At 39.6% G+C, this 13,747-nt stretch overlaps 1 protein-coding gene across 1 annotated transcript in view; it reads left to right on the forward strand.

Annotated features, from left to right (window-relative positions):
* The first annotated feature begins 2,306 nt into the window (after positions 1–2,306).
* Positions 2,307–13,747, forward strand: part of LOC116043181 (dnaJ homolog subfamily C member 3-like) — a 34,316-nt gene continuing 22,875 nt past the window's right edge. The window contains exons 1-2 of the mRNA XM_031289683.2: positions 2,307–2,459; positions 2,736–3,241. Of these exons, the coding sequence (XP_031145543.1) occupies positions 3,139–3,241 (103 nt within the window). The 5' untranslated portion in view covers positions 2,307–2,459; positions 2,736–3,138. The remainder of the gene's footprint in view (positions 2,460–2,735; positions 3,242–13,747) is intronic.

Below are 13,747 nucleotides of genomic sequence, written 5' to 3' on the forward strand. Positions count from 1 at the left end.
AGCTCCGCAAGGTTGCAGTCTTTTTAGCGGTCGTCGTTGTTGCGGTTAGTCAATAAAAGTTGACTGTCAGTCGGGTACAGAGCTCCGCAAGAGTACGGGCTTTTATAACCGTCAACATAGCAGCATCTACCAACTCCTCTGTGGAGTAATGTCTGGCAATGCAAGACTAGCATCAAGCTAACATTGACATTGTGTGACGTTGGGTTTAGCGTTCTCAACCTGGTAACTACCGTGAACTTCGCTTCTGGGGAGGAGGGGCCGGGGGAGACGACTCTTTTCAGTATTTTGAATTTGGATAATTTCAATTGTGTATTCCACTGTCTGTCACATGACATAGTTAATATTGTAAATACTTCTTTACAACCAGTAGTTTTCCCCTCGTACCTCAAGCGTGCTATAACTACACCTTTTCCGATAAGAACAACCGATTCGTGACAAGCAACAGACCGATCTCTTATATCCTTTTTCTTAGTAAAATACTTGAAAAGGTTGTCTACAAACAGCTGCATAGTTACCTGTCACTCCACAATCTGTCTGATGTGTATCAATCTGGCTTCAGGACTAACCACAGCACTGAAACAGCTCTAAGAATAGTATGATCTAAAGATCAACAGTGTTACATACAAACCTTCCATCTCAGTATTACTAGCTCTGACCTGTCTTTGACACCGTCAACTTGGCCTTTCCAGCCGTGTCATTGACTGGCTCTCTTCCTGTCTAACAGGCAGGACATTCTCTGTATCTCCTGACAACTTTAAAACTGGCAATTTTAACATTTGCTGTGGGGTCCTTCAAGAACCAAAAAAAGCAAAGTGAAGACCTATGTGTTCTATCAGGCCTGTGACTCTCTCTCTCTCTGTCTCTCTCTCTCTCTCTCTCTGTCTAAAATATTTATTCATGTCTTATTTTATTTTGTTCATAATGATTTAGTGTGAAGCACATTGATATAGTATGTATATTGTATTAAGGGTGCTATATATTAAAATAGATTTGACTTGCCTTGACTTAAAGCCAAGGGCCAATTACAGTGTATCAGAAGTCCAAGGTCCATATTGGCACAAACAAATTCACTTTACTGCACAGTACTGACATAAAGCACAGAGGACGTTGGTTCCATTGCAGCATGACTGCCAGTGTCAACAGTGGATAGAGCTATCAGGAAGTCCCCTGAATTGAACTCATGTCGCCCTCTGCTGTCAAACTGGGCTCTACACTTTTCTTTTCATGTTGTGTCATGTTTTTTTTCTTCTTTTCCTCAAGGGATCAGTTCATTTCCACCATTCAAAAAAAATAAAGATACAAAAGCAACACAATCCCTCATATCTGTCCAATCTATTGATCAATTCCTGCACAATGGGATCGGCCAAAGGGCAATTATTTCCTGATTTAGCGTCAAGTTGAACTGAAGATTGTTAATTATCAGTCTACTCTGTTCACTTTGACAGATTTTAATATTCCAGTGGAACTGGAAAGCTTTCAGACCTAATCTCTGTACTTTATCAACAATATGAAAGAAAATGCATTTCAAAGAAGCTTTTACTTGTAACTCCCTTTAAATGAAGGAGCTGGAACAATTCTTGAATTTTCTTATTGTCAACAACTCCCATGAAACAATGTGTTGATTTTGGTTGTGTCTATGCCTCATTTTCCAATTTCCTAAGACATTCAGCCCAGTCCAGTGGTTAAGACATACTGTACATCTTTAAAAACAGCTAACAAATATATAGTTTAATTTAAAGAAAAGGCTCAGTCATTTCCTAAAACAACTGGGAACTGTGGTTTTTAGCAAACCTAACTCACACCGGAGAAGTAGAGCATTTGTTGGGGAATTAACCCACATTTGGTGCTCTGTGTGTTTACAGCAGCAGGGCAGTGTGTGTGTGTGGGGTTAAGTCAAAGTGTGTGTGTGTGTGTGTGTGTGTGTGTGTGTGTGTGTGTGTGTGTGTGTGTGTGTGTTCGTAATAAAGGAACATGTCGCCCTCTGTGTGAGTACCAACTGTAATGTGTAGCACTCAGTATTGAAAACTGTTAAGTAGGGCTGGGTATTATTCAAAAATGTTCAGTACTGGTACTGATACCATACCAGTGCTGTGACTTTGATACCTGTTCCTGAATGATACTATTTTTTGATACCATTTTTATAAAACCTGTTTAAAAAAATATGACAACCTTACAAATCTTTTTTTTCAGCTCCTTTAACCCTATGTGAGACACACTCTCATAAGACAGAGCTTCTCTGACGTGTAGACAGCCAATCATCAGCATTATTAAAGCATGCTGCATGTGTAGCGGAGTTAATAATTCCACTTGCCATTAAAAGGTAACTTTTCATTTGGCTAGTAGTTCCCATATGAGACAGGCTTTTTATGTAACATGAGCGCCATCTATTGGTGCTATTCTGCAGACTTTAGGGTAAATTCCTACACACTTATCACCAGTCTGCTGTAGCCTGTTTCATGGTAAGTCGCATACATTGAGCTCCACTGTTATAGTTAGGTAAATGTGTTTGTTGTGATAATGTAATGTAGTATAAGATGTGCATGTAGTATATCCACACGGGAGGTCTCAAATTTTATATTAGAGGCCAGTTTTGTTTTGTTTCTTTTGTTTTAGCTTAAATAAAAAAGCTTGCCACGTTGTGCTAGCTTGCTAATCTGGTTAGCCTAGCTTGATAACCTAACTTTTATGATACAACCGTAGCAACAGTAAACTGATGGTTTCTGTTTTCATTTTAGCTAACTGGAGCTCTTTATGGTGACGAATGTGATTGTGAGACACTATTCTGCTGTTTACCAGGTACAGTTGTCTATTTTTGTGATTCCACACTGGTATTTTGTTAATATTATGTGTAACACTTATCACCAGTCTGCTGTAGCCTGTTTCATGCTAACTGGAGCTCTTTATGGTGACGAATGTGATTGTGAGACACTATTCTGCTGTTTACCAGAATAAACGGCTGTGATAGCCAACGAAGAGCAACGGATTCGTCTGTAACACAACACAACGCAAGAGAGAGAGAGTACACATCCGTTACACATGCTTATTGGTTCACTGACCCTGATGTGATTTGCTCATATAGGTTTTACTCCTATTGGAATTTTGTATTGGAGCCACTTTTCGTTTTCAATACTCGATGCTATGGAGGCAATTTGGTCGGTGCCTAAAATGATCAAAGTTCGGTATCCAGCTCTCCTGACTTACATCCCATATGTTCTTGTTTTGATGGACATGAGATATGAAGGTAAGAACCTGACTATACATTACTTTGCTTGGAAAGCTAACGATAGCAAGTAACGTTAGGCTACGTAATTATCATTTGCCGCCTGGAACAACTATGTATCTGGTATGATGTGGTATGTAATCGCAGATGTCTCTACAGCATTGGATGGAAAGTAACCCATCTAGTTAATGACCAGGGATGCTGTTTAATGACAACTTCTGCTCCAAATACTGTACTATATAGTTTGCACAACGACGCTGAACTTGGCTCCACATTCGCTCCGGTTCTCTTTAAGTTTCGATTCCACCTTAAAAAGTTCCCGTTTCAGCCACTGTGTGGCAGTGTTTATCACAAAACGAGCCATTCTGCATCAGTGCCATAGACTGTATGATCAGTGCAGATCACAGCTTTATGTTAATGTACTGTGTGTGTGTGTGTGTGTGTGTGTGTGTGTGTGTGTGTGTGTGTGTGTGTGTGTGTGTGTGTGTGTGTGTGTGTGTATATATATATATATATATTTTTTTTTTTTTTCTTTTCTTTTCTTTATACAGTTGTATACACTTTATACACTTGTTTTTGTTGAATCTGTCTGAATGAAAGCCAACAATCTTGTAAATTATATTTAAGAAGTCAGAAATTCTCATGACCTGTAGAATACCACACTGTGAGGTATAAGTGTAATATATTGTTGTTGTTTTTATGTCCATATCTACTGTGGAATTATGGACATGATCCAGCTCAAAAATATACATTTTGACATATTTTGACAATTCGATTGCAACATTTGCTAACTTTGCACTGCCCCCTAACGGCCAAATATCCGTGTCCGTTGAATTTCTCACCTGATTCACATACTACAGATCATAATGTTTCCAATGATGCCCAATATGTCCATATCTACTGTGGAATTATGGAGAAAATCCAGCTCAAAAATAGACATCTTGACATATTTTGACAATTCGATTGCAACAGATGCTGACTTTGCACTGCCCCCTAACGGCCAAATATGGTTGTCCGTTGGATTTCTCACCTGATTCACATACTACAGATCATAATGTTTCCAATGATGCCCAATATGTCCATATCTACTGTGGAATTATGGAGAAAATCCAGCTCAAAAATAGACATCTTGACATATTTTGACAATTCGATTGCAACAGATGCTGACTTTGCACTGCCCCCTAACGGCCAAATATGGTTGTCCGTTGAATTTCTCACCTGATTCACATACTACAGATCATAATGTTTCCAATGATGCCCAATATGTCCATATCTACTGTGGAATTATGGAGAAAATCCAGCTCAAAAATAGACATCTTGACATATTTTGACAATTCGATTGCAACAGATGCTGACTTTGCACTGCCCCCTAACGGCCAAATATGGTTGTCCGTTGGATTTCTCACCTGATTCACATACTACAGATCATAATGTTTCCAATGATGCCCAATATGTCCATATCTACTGTGGAATTATGGAGAAAATCCAGCTCAAAAATAGACATCTTGACATATTTTGACAATTCGATTGCAACAGATGCTGACTTTGCACTGCCCCCTAACGGCCAAATATCCGTGTCCGTTGGATTTCTCACCTGATTCACATACTACAGATCATAATGTTTCCAATGATGCCCAATATGTCCATATCTACTGTGGAATTATGGAGAAAATCCAGCTCAAAAATAGACATCTTGACATATTTTGACAATTCGATTGCAACAGATGCTGACTTTGCACTGCCCCCTAACGGCCAAATATGGTTGTCCGTTGGATTTCTCACCTGATTCACATACTACAGATCATAATGTTTCCAATGATGCCCAATATGTCCATATCTACTGTGGAATTATGGAGAAAATCCAGCTCAAAAATAGACATCTTGACATATTTTGACAATTCGATTGCAACAGATGCTGACTTTGCACTGCCCCCTAACGGCCAAATATGGTTGTCCGTTGAATTTCTCACCTGATTCACATACTACAGATCATAATGTTTCCAATGATGCCCAATATGTCCATATCTACTGTGGAATTATGGAGAAAATCCAGCTCAAAAATAGACATCTTGACATATTTTGACAATTCGATTGCAACAGATGCTGACTTTGCACTGCCCCCTAACGGCCAAATATGGTTGTCCGTTGGATTTCTCACCTGATTCACATACTACAGATCATAATGTTTCCAATGATGCCCAATATGTCCATATCTACTGTGGAATTATGGAGAAAATCCAGCTCAAAAATAGACATCTTGACATATTTTGACAATTCGATTGCAACAGATGCTGACTTTGCACTGCCCCCTAACGGCCAAATATCCGTGTCCGTTGGATTTCTCACCTGATTCACATACTACAGATCATAATGTTTCCAATGATGCCCAATATGTCCATATCTACTGTGGAATTATGGAGAAAATCCAGCTCAAAAATAGACATCTTGACATATTTTGACAATTCGATTGCAACATTTGCTAACTTTGCACTGCCCCCTAACGGCCAAATATGGTTGTCCGTTGAATTTCTCACCTGATTCACATACTACAGATCATAATGTTTCCAATGATGCCCAATATGTCCATATCTACTGTGGAATTATGGAGAAAATCCAGCTCAAAAATAGACATCTTGACATATTTTGACAATTCGATTGCAACAGATGCTGACTTTGCACTGCCCCCTAACGGCCAAATATCCGTGTCCGTTGGATTTCTCACCTGATTCACATACTACAGATCATAATGTTTCCAATGATGCCCAATATGTCCATATCTATAAGCAGGTTGCTTGTACGAGAGCCAAGTGGTACATGTAAACAGTTTCTCATGAAGTGTAATACCTGAATCATTTTCTACATGAAGAGCATTTTCTTTCAAGTAACCAGGGTGTGTTTATTGTAGAACACACACATTCATAATAAAAAAATGTCCCTTTAACGTTCTCATTGTCTTGACTCTCTACAGTTCATATTACCTAGTACCTGTAAATTGCAGATTGACTAGTCTATGTATAGTTCAAAGTACACTCAGTTCAATTCTGATAAACTAGTCCATGTTAAATTCCGATTCGGTAGTCTCCGTTACATTAACATGAACTAGTCTCTGTCAATTTCAGATAAAATATTTTCCTTACATTTCAGATGGAGTAGACTGTTAAATTCTGATAAATTAGTCTCTTTAAAGTTAGGATTAACTGCTTACAAAATTATATGAATGAACCCTTGAGAGACTAGACATGACATGAAGAGATGAGAACCAACATGAAACCTTGAGAAACTACACAACATGAAAAGGCATGAAGACACTCGTGGCATTTCTAATAGAGTGTACATCAGTGACATTTGTAATATACATAAATACACATTTCTAACAGAGTGTACATCACATCAGAGAGCTTTATGGCTATAAATGTCGATATGTAGATAGACCGAGATCCGTGTGTGTGAGAGATAAGCAGTTCTCACCACATAGCAGAGGAAGAGAGAGTGTGTGTGTGTGTGTGTGTGTGTGTGTGTGTGTGTGTGTGTGTGTGTGTGTGTGTGTGTGTGTGTGTGTGTGTGTGTGTGTGTGTGTGTGTGTGTGTGTGTGTGTGTGTGTGTGTGTGTGTCTGTGTGTGTGTGAGATTCTCACCCAGAGAGTAGAGTAAGTATGTATGCGTGTATGTGCATGTGTCAGGTCTCCAGTTCCCTGGATACTGAAGCACAGAGCAGTTCTGTGCTGTATCTCCTGCTGAGCTTATGGGGAGGTACACACTGGACCATGCCCACGGGTGAAGTCACTCCTCCTCAGGCCAATCCAGGTGGGTATTGCCAGCCACGCCCCTGCAGCTTCTGTCTCTGCAGTAAAGGCTGTCTTGTCCTCCTGGTTCAGGATGCTGATCTCCCCACATTTTCCTGCACACCTCCTCAACATCATCCGAGATCATTTTTTAACCCAACAAACAGGAACACCTTCACACTCGTCTTAGTCGCTGTACACTGGAAACAAGAATAACACAAACCTCAACATATTCACCACATCACAAACACTCACACATTAAAATACTTAGTTTGCAAGTTTGGCGGTGATTTCTCCATGTCGAAATGTCCTTTCCTCCCGCTGAGGCAGGCGTATTGAACACACATTCATAATAAAATAAGCATTATCACTTGTGCATCATTTACTTGATCAACTCCACTCCCTGTTTTGGACTCCTTCATTCCATTGTAGGAATACCACTAGGGCTGTCAAACGGTACATTTTTTTTAATCACGATTAATCGCTGAAGTTCTATAGTTAATCGTGATTAATCGCATGTTTTATCACATGATTATAATTCTATTATTTAGCATTTCAGAACAGTTTTTAAGTACATATTAACAATGGAAAGCATTTTTTACCAGTGGATCTTGATTGGGAATCAAATGAATGCAAAGAAAGTGACTTTATGAACTTGATTTTAAGATTTGTAATTATTTATTTACTGAAAACAAAAGAAAAATGTGTGAATCTGTCATTATTGCACAATTCCTCCAAGTACCTAACTAAAAATCTAAAAATCCCTATCTTTACCAGTCAATATAGTGTGTAGTAACTCCTAAATAGGGCTGTCAAATGATTAATTTCTTTTAATTTCTCTGAATTTCTGCGATTAATGCGATAAAAAAAAATTAATTACATCACGGCGGCCCTTAATCGCATTGCGATTAACGCGTTAATGCTGACAGCCCTAAATACCACCCTTATTATCTCAATAGTCTGTTAACACAGTTCTGTTAACATAACATTTTTCTAATTCAATTTAACATTATTATTCTGGTCAAAGATGTATATTTATTTTTTACCGTTTAGTTAATTTCTTACCTCATCTTCAGACTTCCATGTGACGATCGCACCATCACTTTTATTTATTTTTCTGTGAAGCATGTGAAGCCATGTCATGAGAGATTTTTTTAAACTTTTTAACATTTTTTTTGGTATGTGTGTGTACACAAAGGGGGAACAAAGGAAGGTCTAGACGATGCTTACTGTTACAAGGACCAAGTGTCCTGCAATCCAGCTTTGTAACATGAGTCTCCTCACTTCTGCATCATTGACTTTAACAACTCCACCACCTGCTTTGGATGTCTCTTTCATTCCGTCATAGTAATGCCATCCCTGATTGCCAACACGGTGGAAGCTCACAAAATGGGCAGACCTGTTTTGGTGGTAAGTCATACCAATAGGTATGTACCTGGGGAGGGGACATGTATCATGAGTTACATTGTATTCCATGTTATTTCAAATGAACTATCTACAGAGGAACACAAAACCCACCCTTCACCTAGGATATTGACTTCTTCTGGCAATTAATTAGGCCAAATTTGCTTGTTCCTTCTGGTAGTTTGTACAGACAGAAACCTCAGCACTAGCAGTGTAGGTCTACCAATTGTGAAATCCTGCCGAACTATGTTTCTTTGTCCTTGGCATGGTAATCCTTTGATGCTGCAGAATGATCAGTGAGCATGATAAATTACAGAAATTGGGGAACATGATCAAATAAATGTTTGTCACATGTCTTGTGAAGCAGTATGTGGTGAACATGATAACAAATGTTTTTCACATGTCTTACTTTATCAGTTTGCAGTTCCTTGGAGGAGGATGAAACCACTCATCCAGGCTTTCCTGCAATCCAGCGAAGTTGTTGCACCTGGAAGTATTGAAAGACAATTTATTACACCCAGTTTGTAAAATTAGCAAATAAATGCATATATTACAGTTTGAGATATTGATAAATATACCCACACAACTTCAATGACTGTGTTATTCCTGTGAAGTCTTGGAAATGCGCAGTGCTGTTCGGCACATGTTGTAATCTCCCTCATCAGTTGTAAGGTGCTCAGGCGAGATACAACAAAATGATGTTCTGTTCCAAAACAGTCCCAGACATTTGAGTTGTTGAATTGCTGCAGGTTCATGAGCCAAGTGACTTTCCCCTGGCCCCACCTCCTTCCCAAGAACTCTTGGTGTACCTGCAGCAACGCCTGAAGCCATTCATCAGTGGATGCATCTTCCACCTGCCTCAAAACATGCGGATGTTTCGACAACACCAGATGTAATATGAACAACAAATTGTCGATTGTGCATGTGTTGGTCATTGTGATGCACTTGTTTTCCAGTGAGCCTTCACCAGCCCAAGGCGGGCAGGAATTTGTCTTCCCCATATTTTTCAGCAAGTTGGGAGGATTGTAATACTTGCTTTTCATTTTTTTTCCCCTTTTCTGCCATTTTTCTTGTTGAGTAAGTGGCTGGTCTGTCGGATCATCCATCACCTCATCATTTCCCACAAACGCCTGGCGGGCAGAATAGATTTCTGACCCTTTTAGGCGGCCCAAAACAAATTCTTCCATGATCTGGATGAACTGTCCTGGACGCCGATGCAGTTTGTCCCTTAACACGACAGTTTTGGTGGTTCTGAACCAATTCTCCACATATGCATTCGTGTCCCTTGTTTGACCCAAATGCTCCAACATGACACCACTCCAAAGTGGTAATGTCCCTACATATGGCTTCAATATCTTCACAAGATCTGGGCAAAAATGTGGGTTAGTTGGCAGTCCACGGTCCATCTCACCTTTGTCATCTTCTTGCAGGGTTAAGACCTCTTTGAATAGCCGTGTGAAGGGAGAGTTCCGTACAATGCCTTTCGGAGTTTTCCCTTCATCTTTACCTATTTCTTGATCCACTCCGGCTGTGTCCAGGGCAGCCTTCACTTCATTATCGAAGCCTTGTTTTTGTATTGCCTGTTGTAGTTCATTAATACTTGAACAGGCAGAAGTCATGGAGTGTAGGGAGAATACATTAGAAATCATATGAAGGATCATCTGTATTTCCTTTAGATTGCTTGCATTTTGTACCAAGGCAAATGCATGTAGGAATAGAGACCTTGTACTTTTACTGCACTTCACTTTTGATGCCTTGTCTGCCACAATCTTGATCATATGTGCAGCACATATGTGCACAGTTGTAAATGTACAAGGCTCTGTGTTCTGGCACACCTCCATGCATCTCTGTAAGTATTGGTGTATTGTACACTTTGACAGGGATGCCAGTGTTGCGTGGATGATGGCCCAGCTGAAATCTGTTTCCACTTTTGTGGGCGTGAACTCTTTCTTGTATATAGAGGTGTAATCTCGGCACAGGCAATTTAACCAGTTCTGTATGTTCACAGAAGTTTGGTCCGAGGTGATCATTTCTGCAAGGGGAACTACAGTAGGCCTTGGCGACTCCAGGGGCATGCACAGAGCATAATAGAGTACATTTTTGGCTTTAGGAGGTTTGGCTACTACTGTGCCTGTCGCATCAAGATATAAGCAAAGCTGCTTTTTGTCAATTTTTTCCTTCAAAGCTTTGAGCTGAGGCAGGGAGTACATGTGAACAGTAAAAGGTGACATCCCTATAAACTGCACATAGTGGTGTCTTAAAGCTGTACTTTCGGACCTTGAGTCCTGTGCTTGTTGCACAAGAGATATGTCCAAAAATAGGTTTTTATGATATCTGTCCTGAAGGTTTTTCTCGCTGGATATCTTTTGGAGTACAGGAATGGATGGCACCTGATCAAAATTTCCTGAAAGGAGTTTTTCCTTTTTGGCACTCACCATTTTTTTGGTGTGGATGTGGGTTGGGGTGAATTCCCCCAGTTCTTTTCTTATTTTTTCCCTTTCTGTTTTTCTTGTGTGCCTACGATGGGACAATGCTGTTTGGTGGTTTTCTGTACCTGAGACATGAATTTCAACCATAATCTCGTCATTGTGAGTCCCAGGATCATCAAGAATTATCATTTTGAAGGTCCTACAATTGGTAAACTTGCAATGTGCCTTCCCATGCCAAAATGGACCTGTTCTCTTTCTGGAATCTTGTGTTTTTGTTCGATTCCTTTTGAAAACTAAAACGCAGTCTGAAATGTTTGAAATTTTTTGGGCAAAGATGTCACACCATGTGCCTCCAAGATGTCCACTTGTTCCTTTTTCCGTATCTACAGGTTTTATGTCCTCCCACTCAGCTCGTGAAAAAGAGATTTGGTGACATTGCGGATAGCACTCGTCACTAGAGTCTGAACCTCTAGAGACTTCAGGGTTAGATGTGTTGCTATCTGTGTCTTCTATCCTCTCATCCCTGTCACAAACCTCCTTGTCTTCTACGCTTTCTTGTTTACTGGAAGATGTACTGTCTTGTTTACTAAATAGTCGACGAGCTGCTTTCTTAGGCTTTTTTGGGGGTTGAGTAGAACAATTTGGACAAAACCAAGGAGAAATCCACTCCAGATCTTCATGAGTCCGTGCTCCAACACAAAATGGATGAAACCAGTCTTTGCATTTCTTGCATTCTACATAGGGGTCATGTTCGGCATAAGCAGTAAAGTTTCTCTTGCTGCTGTGGGGCCGTATTCAGTGGCAGTGTTTCCTGAATCATGGAAAAAGGAAGAGAGCACATGTGATATAAGGGCTAATGGCCTTTGAAGTGTCCCAATATACTGAATTTATGTTTGAGGCAAAGAAATTTCCATTAATTACATATATATCGGGACACCTCAAAGGCTTTTATGAGTTATCGCACAGTTGCTACTATAGGTATTAGTCATGCCTTTATAGCATGCAACAAGCGGTTCAATTTAACAATGAAGCCAACTAGTTCAACGTGTTGTACCCTACTACTTTATTTGATCATGACAGTGCTAACAGTTGGCAGTTAGCTTATTTACAGTTGATTCCAGTGTTGTGAAATAGGAATTCAAGCATTGACTATATATACTCTATCCTCCGGAATCATAGGCACCTTTGGTGAAGTTGACTAAAACAGGTATACATTTTTTTGGGGGGGTAATTGATTCTAATCTCAGCATGAATGTTACAATGTTAAAGGTACGCAAATTTATTATGAGAAAAAGGAAAATCTCATAAAGAAATAAATATTTTTAAGATAAACACGTTGCCCACTTTGAGATTACAAGAAATCAGCAACAGATTATTTTTATACCTGTTTTTAGTCAACTTTACTGTGGAGTGTAGTATATGCTTAAATTCCGACTTCACAACACTTGAATTAACTGTAATTAACTTAACTGCCCACTGTTAGCACTGTCAGGATCAAAGAAAGTAGTAGGGTAAACACGTTGAACTAGTTGTCTTCATTATTAAATTGAACTGCTTGTTTCCTTTGCATGCATAAGCAGCTACCAGGGGTTAAAAAAGTCTTTATAACCCCTGGTAGCTGGCCTTGGTCCTGAAATGCTTAAAGCAGAGCTAACTAGAGAGTGATGTCCACTGGCATCCCCCTGTGGATAAAGGGAACATCAGTAGTTAAATCAAACTCATTTTAGGCACGTCCCTCCGTTCGGCAGCCATATTCCTATACATTTTGGGCAATGATTGGGCATCGTTTTTGGGCATAACTGTGCCATATTGGCATTATTAACTAAACCCCATGCATTTCTATTTCTGAGTGCTGTGTCTCCTCATTAGAAAGTCTCAGGTTAAATGGAGGAGTAAGGGGAGGAGGACAGATAATTCATAACACTGGACTGTGTGACGTAGGGTTTAGGAGGCAGGTTTAAGTATCTTAGAAGAAAGAGGAGCGGTGATTTCAGTGCTGTCAATACAATATAGGCTCCTCCTGGACATTTCATACAAATTAATTCATAATATTAGGCCGTCAAACAACACTATAAAACAGTCAACAGGCACTTTATGAGTAGCAAGACAACAATATGTAACTTTGACAACTTTGGCACTGACAAGATATCTGTAAAGAAAAGGTTGAATCAAATTTTGAAGCTACATGGTTAATCAAAAACAGAAAGCAGTGTTTACATCTCGCAAACTAACGACACCCACCTCTAAATCAGCTGACTGTGTATTTAGTTGTTCATTGTCTTCTTCGTCTGTGACGATGACGTGTACCATGTCTGTGATGACAGCTTTTGGTAGGCACTCTTCCTCTACATCTTGTTGATGTGAGGTCTATGGAGGAATATTGTTAAATTGTGAACATCAGTAAATGTATTGGCAGAAGGCAGTGTTTACAACATCTCACAAAACACAACTAAAGATCCCCACCTCTAAATCAGGTGACTGTGTCTCAGGTGGTATTTGTTCAACATCCTCAGACTCATCCAGCTCTATGTCAGAATTATTTTCTTCAGTGGGTACTCGTCGTGCCTCCTGTTCCTGAAGTGTGTCAGAGATTGTTTAACAGGTTATAAATAGTTTAATATGTACAAAAAGATATCATGTGAAGGCCCAACTACGGTACTTAAATTACAAAGTCACTGGAATGTATAACCATCTTTGGCTTTGGAAGGACAGTTCAAACACACCACATTTGTTTCTTCTCGTCTGAGGCAACAATTTGTATTTGAAGTAATATAACCACAGCCATAATCACAATCCATACCCACCATAATCATGCATTTTCCACATTTCAACAATTACATGCAATAACTCTAGACTAACACCACACCATAACACCATTACCATTGTGTCTGTAAAGGTGACACCAGTTAAATA

Source organism: Sander lucioperca, chromosome 8 (assembly GCF_008315115.2).
Source record: "Sander lucioperca isolate FBNREF2018 chromosome 8, SLUC_FBN_1.2, whole genome shotgun sequence".
NCBI lineage: Eukaryota > Metazoa > Chordata > Actinopteri > Perciformes > Percidae > Sander > Sander lucioperca.